Source organism: Pseudophryne corroboree, chromosome 2, assembly GCF_028390025.1.
Source record: "Pseudophryne corroboree isolate aPseCor3 chromosome 2, aPseCor3.hap2, whole genome shotgun sequence".
Taxonomy (NCBI): domain Eukaryota; kingdom Metazoa; phylum Chordata; class Amphibia; order Anura; family Myobatrachidae; genus Pseudophryne; species Pseudophryne corroboree.
This window is the reverse complement of record NC_086445.1, coordinates 360,636,655-360,655,347: the sequence shown is the minus strand read 5'-3', so window position 1 is coordinate 360,655,347 and position 18,693 is coordinate 360,636,655. Positions and strand designations below refer to the sequence as shown.

At 48.6% G+C, this 18,693-nt stretch overlaps 1 protein-coding gene across 4 annotated transcripts in view; it reads left to right on the top strand.

The window, feature by feature from the left end:
* The window catches only part of ARHGEF7 (Rho guanine nucleotide exchange factor 7), a 379,118-nt gene that overhangs the window by 293,597 nt on the left and 66,828 nt on the right, over positions 1–18,693 (top strand). For all 4 annotated transcript variants that reach the window (XM_063953160.1, XM_063953162.1, XM_063953161.1 and 1 more), the window contains exon 11: positions 12,131–12,190. In XM_063953160.1, coding sequence (XP_063809230.1) covers positions 12,131–12,190 — 60 coding nt within the window. The remainder of the gene's footprint in view (positions 1–12,130; positions 12,191–18,693) is intronic.

The window sequence follows — 18,693 nt, the reverse complement described above, 5'->3', positions numbered from 1 at the left end:
ACTTAGAATCCGCTAAGACTGCCTGTATGCCTAGTGCTAATCCTTTGTCTCTGACGTCTAAAGGTACTTCCTTTCGCTCCTTTCGACCTCCAAGTAAAGCAAAGGGTCAGGCATACCCGAAACAGCCTCGCACGTCCAAATCCACTAAGCCCAAACCTAAACGTTCCTGGGCTGCCCGTCAGCCTGCTTCCAAAACAGACAAGCCTGATGCATAACGGGGCGGGCCTCCTCCTGGGGGACCCCAGGGTGGGAGGCCGACTTCTGCGGTTTGCTCAGGTATGGTTACAGACCACTTCAGATGCCTGAGTAAAGGAAGTCGTCAGTCACGGATACGCCATCTCTTTCAAGAAATGTCCCACTCGCCAGTTTTATACAACAAACATCCCTACGGATCTGGTAAAAGCAAAAACTCTCCATCTGGTGGTACAATCCCTCCTGGACACAGGGGTGATAGTGCTGGTGCCTCTGGCTCAGAGAGGCAGGGGGTACTATTCAACGTTGTTCCTAGTTCTGAAACTGAATGGGTCTTCTCGGCCCATTCTCAACCTCAAGTCTTTCAACAAATTTGTGAAGGTATCAAAATTCCATATGGAAACTCTTCGCTCTATTGTTCTGGCCTTGGAGCCCATGGACTAGATGGTATCCCTGGACATACAGGATGCTTACCTGCATATACCTATTGCCATGTTGCATCAGCGATACCTACATTTTCAATTCCAGGCCTTACCTTTTGGTCTGACCACTGCTCCGAGAATCTTCACCAAGGTCATGGCTATGCTCCGCCATCAGGGTATCAGGATCCTGCTGTATCTGGATGACTTGTTTATCCTGGCGAACTCTCCGGAGGTTCCCCTCCGTCATCTGAATCTGACGGTGCAATTCCTGCAAGCCAACCGGTGGCTCATCAACTGGAAGAAATCCTCACTAGTCCCTGCTCAGAGCATGGTGCACCTGGGGGCATAATTGGACACCCACAACCAACGGTTGTTCTTGTCTCCAGAGAAAGTTCTGAAACTTCAGGACAAGATAAGATGCTTCCTATCTCGCCCACGCAGTGCAAGTACTAGGCCTCATGGTGTCGGCTTTCGACATGGTGGAGTACACTCAATTTCATTCCCGCCCTCTGCAGAGGTTAATCCTTTTCAAATGGGACGGCCTGCCTCACCGGACCAGGATTCACATGATCTCCTTGACTCCGGAGGTTCGCCTGTCACTGACCTGGTGGCTACAGGACCAGCAATTGAGCAGGGATCGTCCCTTCTGGATCTCCAACTGGGTCCTTATAATAACGGATGCCAGTCTGCGGAGTTGGGGCGCGGTGTTCGAGCAACACTCTCTTCAGGGTCGATGGACCAGGGAGGAATCTCTCCTCCCGATAAACATTCTGGAGTTGCGAGCAGTGTTCAGTGCTTTGAGACTGGCCCTGCCTCTGGTACAGAACAGGCATGTTCAAGTACAGTCGGACAACGCCACCACGGTGGCGTACGTAAATCATCAAGGCCGCACTCGAAGCCGCATGGCAATGTTGGATGTGTCAAAGATTCTTCAATGGGCGGAACGCCATCTGCCAGCCATATCGGCAGTGTTCATTCCGGGGGTTCTCAACTGGGAAGCGGACTTCCTCAGTCGTCAGGACGTACACACCGGAGAGTGGAGCCTTCATCCAGAAGTATTTCAACTCCTAGTGGACAAGTGGGGCCTACCTGATGTAGACCTGATGGCGTCTCGACACAATCACAAGGTTCCAGTCTTCGGAGCAAGGACAAGGGATCCTCAAGCAGCGTTCGTGGACGCCCTGGCAATTCCATGGAACTTTTGGCTGCCATACGTGTTCCCTCCAGTGTCACTCCTGCCCAGGTTAATAAGGAAGTCCAAGCAGGAATGAGGATTACTACTTCTCCAGCGTGGCCCAGACGGCATTGGTTCTCAGACCTGCAGGGTCTCTCGATAAAGCATCATCTTCTACTTCCACAAAGCCCAGACCTCCTTGTTCAGGGCCCTACCAGGATCTGGCCTGACTGGCTTTGATGGCGTGGCTCTTGAAGCTTCAGTTCTGAGGGCCAAGGGATTTTCTGAGGCCGTCATTCAAACTATTCTGAAAGCCCCTAAACCGGCTTCGGCTCGGATTTATTATAGGGTCTGTAATTCTTACTTCACCTGGTGTTCGGCTAAGAATTATGATGCGTACAAGTTCAGTACTGCCAAATTTTTGGCTTTTCTGCAACAGGGCCTGGACTTAGGCCTTCGTCTGGCCTCCCTCAAGGTTCATATTTCGGCCTTGTCGGTGTGGTTCATACTTTCATTTAGGGTGTTTTACGGATTCAACCTCCCTATGTTCCTCCTGTGGATCCTTGGGATTTGTAGATTGTTTTGGATGCCCTCCATTTGAACCTCTCGAGTCTGTGGACCTTAAGTGGCTTACTCTTAAGGTCTTGTTTTTGCGGACTATTGACTCTGTTCGACGGGTTTCAGACTTGGGTGCCTTGTCCTGTCGGCCACCCTTTCTGATTTTTCACCGTGACTGGGCGGTTTTTAGAACTCGCCCTGGTTATCTGCCTAAGGTGGTGTCATCTTTCCACCTTAACCAAGAGATTGTGGTTCCGGCCTTTACCTCTCCTGGTTTATCCTCCAAAGAGTGGTCTTTGGATGTGATATGGGCTCTCCGTAATTATGTGAAGAGAACAGCTTCGCTTAGGAGATCTGATTCTCTCTTTGTTCTTTTTGGTTTTCACAAAACGTGGCTGGCCTGCTAATAAGCAGACCTTGGCCAGATGGATTACAATGGTGATTGCACATGCTTTTGTACAGGCTGGCCTTCCAGCTCCTGCTACCATCAAAGCCCATTCTACTCGGTCTGTTGGACCTTCTTGGGCAGCCCGCCGTTGTGTGACCCTTGAACAATTGTGCAAGGCGGCTACATGGTCCTCGGTGAACACATTCATAAGGTTCTATGCCTTCGATACTTCCGCCTCCCAGGATGCCTCCTTTGGACGCCGGATTTTTGTGCCCGCTACAGTGCGTCCCCTCCCATGAGGAACTGCTTTAGGACATCCCCAATGTAATTCCCTGTGAAATCACAGTGTACCCCGCTGCAAAAAAGGAGATTTATGGTGAGACTTACCATTGTTAAATCTCTTTCTGCGAGGTACACTGGATTCCACAGGGCGCCCACTCTGACACACAGCTTCTTTGGGTTTGTATGGCATTAGCCGCAGGTACCTTCTCCTGTCGTGAGAATGTAAGTGTATGTGGCTGCTAGCTGTTGTCTCTCTTACCTGCTACTGCATTGGACTGGTTAACAAAACTGAGCTCCAGTGCCTGGAGGCAGGGATATAGAGGAGGCGGCGCTATGCATCCTGGGAACAGTCGAAGCTTTTAGCCTGTTGGTGCCTCGGATCAAGATCCAACTCCACACCCACAATGTAATTCCCTGGGGAATACAGTGTACCTCGCAGAAAGATTTAACAAAGGTAAGTTCTTACCATGAATCTCCTTATTGTTTAAAAAGATAAATGAATGCCAAGACATGCGTGCCAAAAATAACCTTCTATGGAAGGCACATAACAGAGCATATAGGGTTTTTTTTTAGTAGCTCCCCCTACTAAGCTGTGCCTCCTTAAGGTCCCAGGTAGCAATGGTAGTCAGAATACCCAATTAGGACTTATCTTGATTTGTATTTCATCACCAAATATCTATCCATATCTCCTTTTACTTACATTGTTTGTTTTTATATTGAAGTGAGTCAACATTCCTAAATTGTCCTGTGTGTGAGGCTTTTCTTTTAAATGTATCCTGTTTATTTGGATACAGTTGTTATTATAGCATTGATTTATTTAAGCAATTTAGATTCCCTGCTGCCGGTGATCCAAATGTTTTTTGGGGGGTGCTTTGCTCCCAACAGAGCTATTCAGTTGTTCGTCCAATCGGGCACGCATGCTGCGGGTGCCTATTACTTCTGCTCGCGCCGTTGTAAGGTGGCAAACAGAAATGTGTGAAAATCTGGCTTTCAAGGGCCAAAACTGCATTTTCCTTGTCGTGCTCAGTATTTTAGACTGGTTTAGCTGCTTTGCATGGCTAAATCCGGAGTATTTGGGTGTGACAAGCGCAATAATTAATGAATGCCCAAAAACAATTGCATTGCTCCATCAGGCTTCCATTACTTAGCGGGGTGCAAAAAAACAAGTTGGGGAAGAGCAAGCAGAAATGTGCAAAAAGTCTGGCTTTTCACACATTTTTCTTGTCACGCCCAATACTTTGCTCAGCGAAACCCGGTGCTGTTGGATGTAACAAGCGCGAAAACAATGGGCTCCCGGCGCCAGAACAAATATTTGCATATTGCCCTGTCTAAAGTGACAGGCAATATGCACATTCAGGCTCCCAAAAAACATTTGAATTGTTCCCTAAGTGTTTCACAGTAATTCCCAATTAATGTCCTATTGATATTTATTCTCACCTCTGCTGAATATATCTGTTTTTTCTCTGACGTCCTAGTGGATGCTGGGGACTCCGTCAGGACCATGGGGATTAGCGGCTCCGCAGGAGACAGGGCACAAAAATAAAGCTTTAGGATCAGGTGGTGTGCACTGGCTCCTCCCCCTATGACCCTCCTCCAAGCCTCAGTTAGGTTTTTGTGCCCGTCCGAGCAGGGTGCAATCTAGGTGGCTCTCCTAAAGAGCTGCTTAGAAAAAGTTTTTAGGTTTTTTATTTTACAGTGAGTCCTGCTGGCAACAGGCTCACTGCAACGAGGGACTTAGGGGAGAAGAAGTGAACTCACCTGCGTGCAGGATGGATTGGCTTCTTAGGCTACTGGACACCATTAGCTCCAGAGGGATCAAACACAGGCCCAGCCATGGAGTCCGGTCCCGGAGCCGCGCCGCCGACCCCCTTGCAGATGCCGAAAAGTGAAGAGGTCCAGAAACCGGCGGCAGAAGACTTTTCAGTCTTCATGAGGTAGCGCACAGCACTGCAGCTGTGCGCCATTGTTGTCACACACTTCACACCAACGGTCACGGAGGGTGCAGGGCGCTGCAGGGGGCGCCCTGGGCAGCAATGAGAATACCTTGTTCTGGCTAAAAAATACATCACATATAGCCCCTGGGGCTATATGGATGTATTTAACCCCTGCCTGGTCTCACAAACTCCGGAGAAGAGCCCGCCGAAATAGGGGGCGGGGCCTATCTCCTCAGCACACAGCGCCATTTTCCTGCTCAGCTCCGCTGCGAGGAAGGCTCCCAGGACTCTCCCCTGCACTGCACTACAGAAACAGGGTAAAACAGAGAGGGGGGGGGGGCACTTTTTTGGCGTTTTTTGATATATATTAAGCTGCTATAAGGGAGACAACACTTCTATAGGGTTGTTCCTATATATTTATAGCGCTTGGGTGTGTGCTGGCAAACTCTCCCTCTGTCCCCCCAAAGGGCTAGTGGGGTCCTGTCTTCGATAAGAGCATTCCCTGTGTGTCTGCTGTGTGTCGGTACGTGTGTGTCGACATGTATGAGGACGATGTTGGTGTGGAGGCGGAGCAATTGCCGGTAATGGTGATGTCACCCCCTAGGGAGTCGACACCGGAATGGATGGCTTTGTTTATGGAATTACGTGATAATGTCAGCACATTACAAAAATCAGTTGACGACATGAGACGGCCGGCAAACCAGTTAGTACCTGTACAGGCGTCTCAGACACCGTCAGGGGCTGTAAAACGCCCTTTACCTCAGTCGGTCGACACAGACACGGACACCGAATCTAGTGTCGACGGTGAAGAAACAAACGTATTTTCCAGTAGGGCCACACGTTATATGATCACGGCAATGAAGGAGGCTTTGCATATCTCTGATACTGCATGTACCACAAAAAGGGGTATTATGTGGGGTCTGAAAAAACTACCTGTAGTTTTTCCTGAATCAGACGAATTGAATGAAGTGTGTGATGAAGCGTGGGTTAACCCCGATAGAAAACTGCTAATTTCAAAGAAGTTATTGGCATTATATCCTTTCCCGGCAGAGGTTAGGGCGCGCTGGGAAACACCCCCTAGGGTGGATAAGGCGCTCACACGCTTATCAAAACAAGTGGCGTTACCGTCTCCTGAAACGGCCGCCCTCAAGGATCCAGCGGATAGGAGGCTGGAAACTACCCTGAAAAGTATATACACTCATACTGGTGTTATACTGCGACCAGCCATCGCCTCTGCATGGATGTGCAGTGCTGGGGTGGTTTGGTCGGATTCCCTGACTGAAAATATTGATACCCTAGATAGGGACAGTATTTTATTGACTTTAGAGCAATTAAAGGATGCTTTTCTTTATATGCGAGATGCTCAGAGGGATATTTGCACTCTGGCATCGAGAGTAAGTGCGATGTCCATATCTGCCAGAAGAAGTTTATGGACGCGACAATGGTCAGGTGATGCGGATTCCAAACGGCATATGGAAGTATTGCCGTATAAGGGGGAGGAATTATTTGGGGTCGGTCTATCGGATTTGGTGGCCACGGCAACAGCCGGGAAATCCACCTTTTTACCTCAGGTCCCCTCCCAACAGAAAAAGACACCGTCTTTTCAGCCGCAGTCCTTTCGTTCCTATAGGAACAAGCGGGCGAAAGGACAGTCATATTTGCCCCGAGGCAAAGGAAAGGGTAAGAGAGTGCACCAAGCAGCTTCTTCCCAGGAGCAGAAGCCTCCCCCGGCTTCTGCAAAGCCCTCAGCATGACGTTGGGGCTTTACAAGCGGACTCAGGGGCGGTGGGGGGTCGACTCAAGAATTTCAGCGCACAGTGGGCTCACTCACAGGTGGACCCCTGGATCCTGCAGATAGTATCTCAGGGTTACAGGTTGGAATTCGAGAAGTCTCCCTCTCGCCGGTTCCTAAAGTCTGCTCTGCCAACGTCTCCCTCAGACAGGGCGACGGTATTGGAAGCCATTCACAAGCTGTATTCTCAGCAGGTGATAGTCAAGGTACCCCTCCTACAACAGGGAAAGGGGTATTATTCCACACTATTTGTGGTACCGAAGCCGGACGGCTCGGTAAGACCTATTCTAAATCTGAAATCTTTGAACCTGTACATACAAAAATTCAAGTTCAAGATGGAGTCACTCAGAGCAGTGATAGCGAATCTGGAAGAAGGGGACTTTATGGTGTCCCTGGACATCAAGGATGCTTACCTGCATGTCCCAATTTGCCCTTCACATCAAGGGTACCTCAGGTTCGTGGTGCAAAACTGTCATTATCAGTTTCAGACTCTGCCGTTTGGATTGTCCACGGCACCTCGGGTCTTTACCAAGGTAATGGCCGAAATGATGTTTCTTCTGCGAAGAAAAGGCGTATTAATTATCCCTTACTTGGACGATCTCCTGATAAGGGCAAGGTCCAGGGAACAGCTGGGGGACGTAGTAGCACTAACCCAAGTAGTGCTGCAACAGCACGGGTGGATTCTGAATTTTCCAAAATCTCAATTGACTCCGACGACACGTCTGCTGTTCCTGGGAATGATTCTGGACACGGTTCAGAAAAAGGTGTTTCTTCCGGAGGAGAAAGCCAGGGAGTTATCCGAACTTGTCAGGAACCTCCTAAAACCAGGGAAAGTGTCTGTGCATCAATGCACAAGAGTCCTGGGAAAGATGGTGGCTTCTTACGAAGCGATTCCATTCGGCAGATTCCACGCAAGAACTTTTCAGTGGGATCTGCTGGACAAATGGTCCGGATCGCATCTGCAGATGCATCAGCGGATAACCTTATCGCCACGGACAAGGGTGTCTCTTCTGTGGTGGTTGCAGAGTGCTCATCTGTTAGAGGGCCGCAGATTCGGCATACAGGACTGGGTCCTGGTGACCACGGATGCCAGTCTGAGAGGCTGGGGAGCGGTCACACAGGGAAGAAACTTCCAGGGAGTATGGTCAAGCCTGGAGATGTCTCTTCACATAAATATACTGGAGCTAAGAGCGATTTACAATGCTCTAAGCCTGGCAAAACCCCTGCTTCAGGGTCAGCCGGTGTTGATCCAGTCGGACAACATCACGGCAGTCGCCCACGTAAACAGACAGGGCGGCACAAGAAGCAGGAGAGCAATGGCAGAAGCTGCAAGGATTCTTCGCTGGGCGGAAGATCATGTGATAGCACTGTCAGCAGTGTTCATTCCGGGAGTGGACAACTGGGAAGCAGACTTCCTCAGCAGACACGATCTACACCCGGGAGAGTGGGGACTTCATCCAGAAGTTTTCCACATGATTGTGAACCGTTGGGAAAAACCAAAGGTGGACATGATGGCGTCTCGCCTCAACAAAAAACTGGACAGGTATTGCGCCAGGTCAAGAGACCCTCAGGCAATAGCTGTGGACGCTCTGGTAACACCGTGGGTGTTCCAGTCAGTGTATGTGTTTCCTCCTCTGCCTCTCATACCAAAAGTACTGAGAATTATACGGCAAAGGGGAGTAAGAACGATACTCGTGGCTCCGGATTGGCCAAGAAGAACTTGGTACCCGGAACTTCAGGAGATGCTCACGGAAGATCCGTGGCCTCTACCTCTAAGACGGGACCTGCTTCAGCAGGGACCGTGTCTATTCCAAGACTTACCGCGGCTGCGTTTGACGGCATGGCGGTTGAACGCCGAATTCTAAGGGAAAAAGGCATTCCGGAAGAGGTCATTCCTACACTGGTAAAAGCCAGGAAGGAGGTGACTGCACAACATTATCACCGCATTTGGAGAAAATATGTTGCGTGGTGAGAGGCCAGGAAGGCCCCCACGGAGGAATTTCAATTGGGTCGATTCCTACATTTCCTGCAAACAGGATTGTCTATGGGCCTCAAATTGGGGTCCATTAAGGTTCAAATTTCGGCCCTGTCGATTTTCTTCCAGAAAGAATTGGCTTCAGTTCCTGAAGTCCAGACTTTTGTTAAAGGAGTACTACATATACAGCCCCCGGTTGTGCCCCCAGTGGCTCCGTGGGACCTTAATGTAGTTTTGGATTTTCTCAAATCCCATTGGTTTGAGCCACTCAAATCGGTGGATTTGAAATATCTTACATGGAAAGTAACCATGCTACTGGCCCTGGCTTCAGCCAGGAGAGTGTCAGAATTGGCGGCTTTATCGTATAAAAGCCCATATCTGATTTTCCATTCGGACAGGGCAGAACTGCGGACGCGTCCTCATTTTCTGCCTAAGGTGGTGTCAGCGTTTCACCTGAACCAGTTTATTGTGGTGCCTGCGGCTACTAGCGATTTGGAGGATTCCAAGTTGCTGGACGTTGTCAGGGCATTGAAAATATATATTTCAAGGACGGCTGGGGTCAGAAAATCTGACTCGCTGTTTATACTGTATGCACCCAACAAGCTGGGTGCTCCTGCTTCTAAGCAGACGATTGCTCGTTGGATTTGTAGCACAATTCAACTTGCACATTCTGTGGCAGGCCTGCCACAGCCTAAATCTGTCAAGGCCCATTCCACAAGGAAGGTGGGCTCATCCTGGGCGGCTGCCCGAGGGGTCTCGGCATTACAACTCTGCCGAGCAGCTACGTGGTCGGGGGAGAACACGTTTGTAAAATTCTACAAATTTGATACCCTGGCTAAAGAGGACCTGGAGTTCTCTCATTCGGTGCTGCAGAGTCATCCGCACTCTCCCGCCCGTTTGGGAGCTTTGGTATAATCCCCATGGTCCTGACGGAGTCCCCAGCATCCACTAGGACGTCAGAGAAAATAAGATTTTACTTACCGATAAATCTATTTCTCGTAGTCCGTAGTGGATGCTGGGCGCCCATCCCAAGTGCGGATTGTCTGCAATACTTGTACATAGTTATTGTTACAAAAAAATCGGGTTGTTATTGTTGTGAGCCGTCTGTTCAGAGGCTCCTACGTTTGTCATACTGTTAACTGGGTTCAGATCACAAGTTGTACGGTGTGATTGGTGTGGCTGGTTTGAGTCTTACCCGGGATTCAAAATCCTTCCTTATTGTGTACGCTCGTCCGGGCACAGTATCCTAACTGAGGCTTGGAGGAGGGTCATAGGGGGAGGAGCCAGTGCACACCACCTGATCCTAAAGCTTTATTTTTGTGCCCTGTCTCCTGCGGAGCCGCTAATCCCCATGGTCCTGACGGAGTCCCCAGCATCCACTACGGACTACGAGAAATAGATTTATCGGTAAGTAAAATCTTATTATTTCATTATTTAAATAACTATATATCCCCCACTTTTCTTTTATAAATTTATCACCAAATCCTGGCTGATGGTCACGCATTCTAATTTTCTGTAACTAACTGGTAGTAATGTCATAAAGTCCTTATTGTAATATTTGGATTTCCAGCAACATTCATTTACAGATGCGTCCTCACACATCTAGCCTCAATACGCTGTGCAGTGTGAGATGCATGGCATGAGTGAGCCGCTAGGTCCCGTGCAACTGCTTATGTTGGGCATATCTTTTTTTTTTTCTTTGCAGAATGGCCTGCCCAGCCTCTGCGACCACAATTTAATTGCGGTCAAAGCAACTGTGGAAGAGCCCCTGCAGCCGCAGCTAGGCTGCATATGCAGGCGGTCAGCCATTTTTCTCATCAGAGCGGCTGTGTGGGATGTCATACAACTGCCCCAAAAAACACTACCGACCTGTCCCCGTTTCCCCCTCGCTGTCCCGCAAACACCTTTTGCCTGTCAATCAGGCAGCAACGTTCGCTGCCAATGCAATCTGATCGCATTGGATGGAACCTCTGTGTGCGCGTAATGCTGCTGGGACCAGGGTTATTGTGACCTGAATAACCCCCTCAGTCTGTATACAGAGCAGAACAGAATTTGTATTGGAAAAAAGCTGCAGCTGCTACATTATAGCACTTTGTGTACAGATTCAGAGACACAGATATATATACTCGAGTATAAGTCGACCCGACTATAAGCCAAGGCACCTAATTTTACCTCAAAAACCTGGGAAAACTTATTGACTCGAGTATAAGCCTAGGGTGGAAAATGCAGCTCTACCCGTACACAGACCTCATAGTTCCAGATATGCCCCACAGTGCCAGATATGCCCCACAGTGCCAGATGTGCCCCACAGTGCCAGATGTGCCCCACAGTGCCAGATGTGCCCCACAGTGCCAGATGTGCCCCACAGTGCCAGATATGCCCCACAGTGCCAGATATGCCCCACAGTGCCAGATGTGCCAGATATGCCCCACAGTGCCAGATATGCCCCACAGTGCCAGATATGCCCCACAGTGCCAGGTGTGCCAGATATGCCCCACAGTGCCAGGTGTGCCAGATATGCCCCACAGTGCTAGATACTTACCCTCCGTCGCTCCCGCGCTGTCTTCTGAAGGAGGGACACGGAGAGCGCAACGCGCGGCTCTCCTGTGTCTCTCCGGCGGCAGCGGCGGCGTGTGTTAAAGGAAGTGCCGGTTCGTGCACTTCCTTTACCACACAGACGCCGCTGCCGCCGGAGATGCAGGAGGGACACAGGAGAGCCGCGTGCTGCGCTCTCCGTGTCCCTCCTAAAGCTTACTCGAGTATAAGCCGAGGTGGCTTTTTCAGCACAAAAAAAAGTGCTGAAAAAGTCGGCTTATACTCGAGTATATACGGTAAGTGTTATATCAAATTAATCAGCACACTCTCCTTGTGCGTCCTAGTCACAGGGCGCAGCGAGTATGACCCATTTTCGACAAAAAAGAAGCAAAAAATACACCTGGCATGTTTTTTTAGGACTCATCTTAGAAAATGTTCTGTGATAAAATTAATTAACTTATTTATTTATTTATTTATTTATTACCAGTTATTTATATAGCGCACACATATTCCGCAGCGCTTTACAGAGAATTGGCCATTCACATCAGTCCCTGCCCCAGTGGAGCTTACAATCTATATTCCCTATCACATGTACACACAGACACATTCATGCTAGGGTTAATTTTGTTGGGAGCCAATTAACCTGCCAGTATATTTTTGGATTGTGGGAGGAAACCGGAGCACCCGGAGGAAACCCACGCAAGTACGGGGAGAATATACAAACTCCACACAGTTAGGGCCATGGTGGGAATTGAACCCATGACCTCAGTGCTGTGAGGCAGTAATGCTAACCATTACACCATCCGTACTGCCCAAAAATGCACATATTCCTTTGACTGTAAAACCACTGAATAAATAAACTTGTTTTTTTTTTTCAGGATTATCACCCAGATAGACCAGACATCCAGAAATCCATGACTGCTTTCAAAAACCTTTCGGTACACATCTTTTATTTTTTGACGAATGAATTCTAGCATTGATTGATTAAGGAATCTACTGTGTATAGTACTGTCTACTGTCCAACTGGAAGAGAGCTGAAAATCATCAAGCAATAAGAGATTTAATGAACTATTAACCACTTAACTGGCATGGTCACATAGGATGTGAATGCAGCCAGCTACGTTTTTGCTGCAACAGTCGAACGTTCTGTCCCCGTCCGTCCCCCGGCTTTGAATGAAGAAATGTGTCCTGCACTTGTGGAGAACAGATTTCCTCCTCCTGATCCGGCTGGCTGGCATTCATTTTGCGGTCCGTGACTACTGACACCACTGCTGAGATTGTGCCCCACAATGCCATTTGAATGGTACTCTGGGGCGCATGCGCCAAAAACTAAAGTGCAAGGAGGGGAAGTTAGTACCTTCCCCCTCAAGTAGTATTTACCTGATCACTGCATGTGCAGAAATCAGCTGCAGTAGAAAGAACTGATAGGTAGTTCTCCCTGTCGCACGCTGCGGTGTAAGTGCCCCACATGGGTGGGTAATGCCCCCTGAAGGGGGGGTTGATATATTGGCACTGGAGGGGGGGGGGGGGGGTAATGCCTCAAATAATAATTAGGAAGGAGGGGGTAAAGAAGGGGAGTAAACATATTTGTATTAATGTGTGGGGGGAAGGGGGCTGGGGGTTTTCTCAGTGGGAATTTATGGACACTGGTGGAAGGTTGGATAATACCACTGGGGATCTATTACAACTATTGTGGGGGGGGGGTAATTACATAGTTACATAGTTTCTGAGGTTGAAAAAAGACAGTTTGTCAATCGAGTTAAACCTATTTGTGTTCTCCTACACTGTATTATTTCCAGGACTAACTTTATCTGTTGATAAAGTCGGCCGTTGTGTTTTTTCCCCTCATTTTATTATAACTATAGTGCTTAATCCATAACCCTGTATATCCTTATCCATTAGAAATGTATTTAGCCCATTCTTAAAAGTATTGAGCGAGTCTGCTATTACTACTCTCTCAGGCAGGGAATTCCAAACTCGTATTGTCCTTGCTGTGAAATAACCTTTTCGCCTCTGTGTGCGGAATCTCCTCTCCTCTAACCTAAGCGGGTGTCCACGTGTCTTTTGTGTTGATCTTACTAAAAACAGATCCCCTGCAAGCTCTGTGTATTGTCCCCTTAAATATTTATAAATGTTGATCATGTCCCCTCTTAGTCTCCTCTTTTCCAGTGTAAACATGTCAAGCCTTGCAAGTCTTTCCTGGTATTCCAGCATCTCCATCCCCTTAATTAATTTGGTCGCCTGCCTCTGAACTTTTTCTTGTTCCAGGATATCCTTTTTGTAGTATGGTGCCCAAAATTGTGCGCTGTATTCCAGATGGGGCCTTTATTAGGGATTTTTGTAGTGGGAGTAATCCTACATTGGGTACTGCTGCTAAGTTTGTTATCTATGTGAACACCTAAGTCTTTTTCCAGTACGGAGTCCCCTAAAATCACCCCATTTAGTATGCAGGTGTTATTTTTGTTCTTGCTACCAAGGTGCATTACCTTGCACTTGTGTGTATTGAAACTCACCCTCCATTTTGCTGCCCATGATTCCAGTTTAACTAAGTCGTTCTGGAGAGACTCGGCATCTCCCTCCGAATTTATAACCTTACATAGTTTGGTATCGTCTGCAAAAATTGACACCATGCTCTCTAGAGTCTAGACCAGTAATGGCTAACCTTGACACTCCAGCTGTTGTTGAACTACACATCCCAGCATGCTCTGCATCAGATTTAGCAAGGCCAAATAGCAAAACTGTAGCAGGGCATGCTGGGATGTGTAGTTCAACAACAGCTGGAGTGTCAAGGTTAGCCATCACTGGTCTAGACCTACTGCTAGATTGTTAATGAAAATGTTGAACTATAGTGGTCCAAGTACAGACCCTTGTGGCACACCACTTAGGACAGAGGTTCTCAAACTCGGTCCTCGGGGGCCCACACAGTGCATGTTTTGCAGGTCTCCTCACAGAATTGCAAGTGAAATAATTAGCTCCACCTATGGACCTTTTAAAATGTGTCAGTGAGTAATTAATACACCTGTGCACCTGCTGGGTTACCTGCAAAACATGCACTGTGTGGGCCCCCGAGGACCGAGTTTGAGAACCTCTGACTTAGGACTTCAGTCCAATTTGAAAAAGTTCCATTTACCACAACGCGCTGCTCCCTGTTATCTAACCAATTACTAACCCAAGTGCATATTGTGCTTCTTAGCCCCAGTTCTTCTAACTTATAGATAAGTCTCGTGTGGTACTGTGTCCAATGCTTTAGCAAAGTTTAAAAAGCTTACATCCACCACCTTACCCTGATCAAGATTCGCACTAACTGTTTCATAAAAGCCTACTAAGTTTGTTTGACATGATCTATCCTAATGCCACTGTAGATGTTGTGCTGCTTGGGGGTTTTATTGCCACTCAGGGTTGGGTGGTACTATTGCAGTGAGGACCAAAGAAGATGGGTGGTTGTGTGGCACCTCCTAGGCATTTTTCTTTTTCAATAAATTACTTAAAACTAGGGAAGCCAATCCCGGGCCATTTTCTCTTACGTCCTAGAGGATGCTGGGGACTCCGTAAGGACCATGGGGTATAGATGGGCTCCGCAGGAGATAGGGCACCTAAAAAGAACTTTTACTATGGGTGTGCACTGGCTCCTCCCTCTATGCCCCTCCTCCAGACCTCAGTTAGATCTTGTGCCCAGAGGAGAATGGGTGCACTGCAGAGAGCTCTCCAGAGTTTTCTGTTGAAAAATAATTTTGTTAGGTTTTTTATTTTCAGGGAGTCCGGTTGGCAACAGGATCCCTGCATCGTGGGACTGAAGAGAGAGAAGCAGAGCTGGCTTGTCAAGTTGGGCACTGCTTCTAAGGCTACTGGACAACATTAGCTCCAGAGGGAGTCGGAACACAGGTCTCACCTGGGGTTCGTCCCGGAGCCGCGCCGCCGCCGTCCTCCTCACAGATGCCAAAGATAGCAGCCGGGTGAGTATGAGAAGGCAGAAGACATCTTAGGCGGCAGAAGACATCAGATCTTCATGAAGTAAGGCGCGCAGCGGTAAGCTGCGCGCCATTGCTCCCAGTCACACACACAGAGCAGCACTGAAGGGTGCAGGGCGCAGGGGGGGGGCGCCCTGGGCATCAATATTCCTCACTTTTGGGCAAATTCAGATAGATTAGGCTGCGGAGGCAGTAAATCTAATATCCCCCGCCATTTTAATAGAAAAGTCACTGGGACCGAAGCCTGCCGTCGGGTGGGCGGGGCTTGATCCTCAGCACTAACCAGCGCCATTTTCTCCACAGAAGCTGCATGCATGAACGCTGGCTCCCTGGTCTCTCCCCTGCTGAACTTCACAGGCTGGAAAAAAGAGGAGGGGGGCACATTAGCGACGCAGTGAGTGGGAATTGGTATATTATATATAAAAAAGCGCTATCTGGTCATATTTTTTCCAGTGTTTTTAAGCGCTGGTGTGTGCTGGCATACTCTATCTCTGTCTCTCCTAAGGGCCTGGTTGGGGTTTTGTCCCCTTATAGGTTAATCCCTGTGTGTGTGGGGTGTCGGTACGTGTGTGTCGACATGTCTGAGGCGGAAGGCTTCTCCAAGGAAGAGGTGGAGCAAATGAGTGGTGTGTCCCCGTCGGTTGTGCCGACTCCGGATTGGATGGACATGTGGCATATGTTGAATGCAAGTGTGGTGTGGCATCTTTACATAAAAGGCTTGATAAGGCTGAATTAGGGGGGAAATCAGGGGGTCAATCCTCTGATTGGACCGACTCATAGGGCCCGTCGGGGTCTTAAAAGCACCCTTAACACAAGACACTACTACCGACACGGATTCTGATTCCAGTGTCGACTACGACGAAGTAAAATTGCACCCTAGGATGACTAAAACCATTCAGTGTATGATTGTGGCAATAAGGGATGTGTTGCATATTGAAGATGAACCCTCGGTCCCCGACACAAGGGTACACATGTTTAAGGGAAAGAAACAGATTATTAATTTTCCCGCATCTCATGAATTAAATGATTTCTTTGGAAAAGCTTGGGAGACTCCGTAAAGAGACCGCAGATCCCCAAAAGAATTTATATGGCATACCCCATGATTTGGGAATCATCCACCACCGTGGACAAGGCCCTGACGCGCTTGTCCAAGAAAGTGGCGCTACCGTCTCCTGACACAGCGGCCCTTAAGGACCCTGCAGATCGCATGCAAGAAACTACCTTAAAGTGTATTTATTCTCATACGGGTGCTGTGCTAAGACCGACAATTGCGTCGGCATAGGTGTGTAGCGCAATTGCAGCTTGGACAGATGAGCTGACGGATCAATTTGATAATATGGATAAGGATACTATATTCTTAACTCTAGCCCATATAAAAGACGCAGTCTTATTTATGAGGGATGCTCAAAGGGACATTGGATTGCTAGCTTCTAGGGCCAATGCCATGTCTCTCTCAGCGAGAAGATCCTTATGGACTCGCCAATGGACGGGTGATGCGGATTCCAAAAAACATATGGAAGTACTACCCTATAAGGGTGATGTATTGTTTGGGGATGGGCTGACGGACCTGGTTTCCACAGCTACAGCAGGTAAATCAAATTTTTTACCATATATTCCCCAACAGCAAAAGAAAGTAACACCCTATCAGATGCAGTCCTTTCGGTCGCACAAGTCCAGAAGAGGTCAGGGATCCTCTTTCCTCGCCAGAGGTAAGGGCAGAGGCAAAAGAGCACCTGCTTCAGCAGGTGCCCAGGAACAAAAGTCCTCCCCGGCTGCTCCAAAACCCACAGCATGACGCTGGGGCTCCCCTGAGGGAGTCCGCACCGGTGGGGGCACGTCTTCGACTTTTCAGTCAGGCCTGGGTCAGTTCAGACCTGAATCCCTGGGTGTTGGAAATAGTTTCCCAGAGTTACAAATTGGAATTCGAGGAGGTGCCCCCGCGCCGATTTTTCAAATCGGCCCTTCCAGCTTCCACATCGGAAAGGGATATAGTGTTAGCTGCAATTCAAACACTGTGTATACAGCAAGTGATAATCAAGGTTCCTCTGCACCAGCAGGGAAGAGGTTACTACTCAACCCTATTTGTGGTCCTGAAACCGGACGGTTCGGTCAGACCTATTTTGAATCTGAAATCCCTAAACCTGTACATAAAAAGATTCAAATTCAAAATGGAATCACTCAGAGCGATAATAGCCAACATGGAGGAGGGGGAGTTTATGGTGTCTCTGGACATAAAGGATGCGTACCTTTCATGTCCCCATATATGCCCCCCATCAGGAATACCTGAGATTCGCTGTACAGGATTGTCATTACTAATTTCAGACGTTGCCATTTGGACTCTCCACGGCCCCGAGGATTTTCACCAAGATAATGGCGGAAATGATGGTGGTCCTGCGCAAGCATGGAGTCACAATTATCCCATACTTGGACGATCTCCTGATAAAAGGGAGATCAAGGGAGAAATTGCTGAGCAGTGTGGCGCTCTCTCTGAGAGTGCTCCAGCAACATGGTTGGATTCTAAATCTACCGAAGTCACAGTTGATTCCGACAACTCGACTACCGTTCCTAGGTATGATACTGGATACGGAACAAATGAAGGTCTTCCTCCCAATAGAGAAAGCCCAGGACATCCAGAACATGGTCAGAGACCTGCTAAAACCGAAAAGGGTGTCAGTTCACCAATGCACTCGAGTTCTGGGAAAAATGGTGGCGGCCTACGAGGCCATTCCCTTCGGAAGGTTCCATGCAAGGACTTTTCAATGGGACCTTCTGGACAAGTATTCCGGGTCCCATCTGCACTTACATCGGAAAATAACTCTGTCCCCAGGGGCCAGAGTGTTCTCCTGTGGTGGTTGCAAAGTGCTCACCTGCTGGAGGGTCGCAGGTTCGGAATTCAGGATTGGATCCTGGTTACCACGGACGCGAGCCTCCGAGGATGGGGAGCGGTCACACAAAGAAAAATTTTTCAGGGTCTTTGGTCAGACCAGGAGTCCTGTCTACACATCAATGTGTTGGAACTCAGGGCCATTTACAACGGCCTTCGACAAGCGGAGAGTCTTCTTCGAAACCTACCGGTTCTGATTCAATCAGACAATGTCACAGCAGTGGCTCATGTGAACCGCCAAGGCGGGACAAGAAGCAGAGTCGCGATGGCGGAAGCCACAAGGATTCTTCGCTGGGCGGAAAATCATGTAAGCGCTCTGTCGGCTGTCTTCATTCCGGGAGTGGACAACTGGGAAGCAGACTTCCTCAGCAGACACGATCTCCATCCAGGAGAGTGGGGACTTCATCAAGAAGTCTTTGCAGACATAACACGTCTTTGGGGAACTCCTCAAATAGACATGATGGCGTCACGCCTCAACAAAAAGCTTCGGAGGTATTGTGCCAGGTCTCGGGACCCTCAGGCAGTGGCAGTAGATGCTCTGATAACACCGTGGGTGTTCAAATCGGTCTACGTGTTTCCTCCTCTTCCT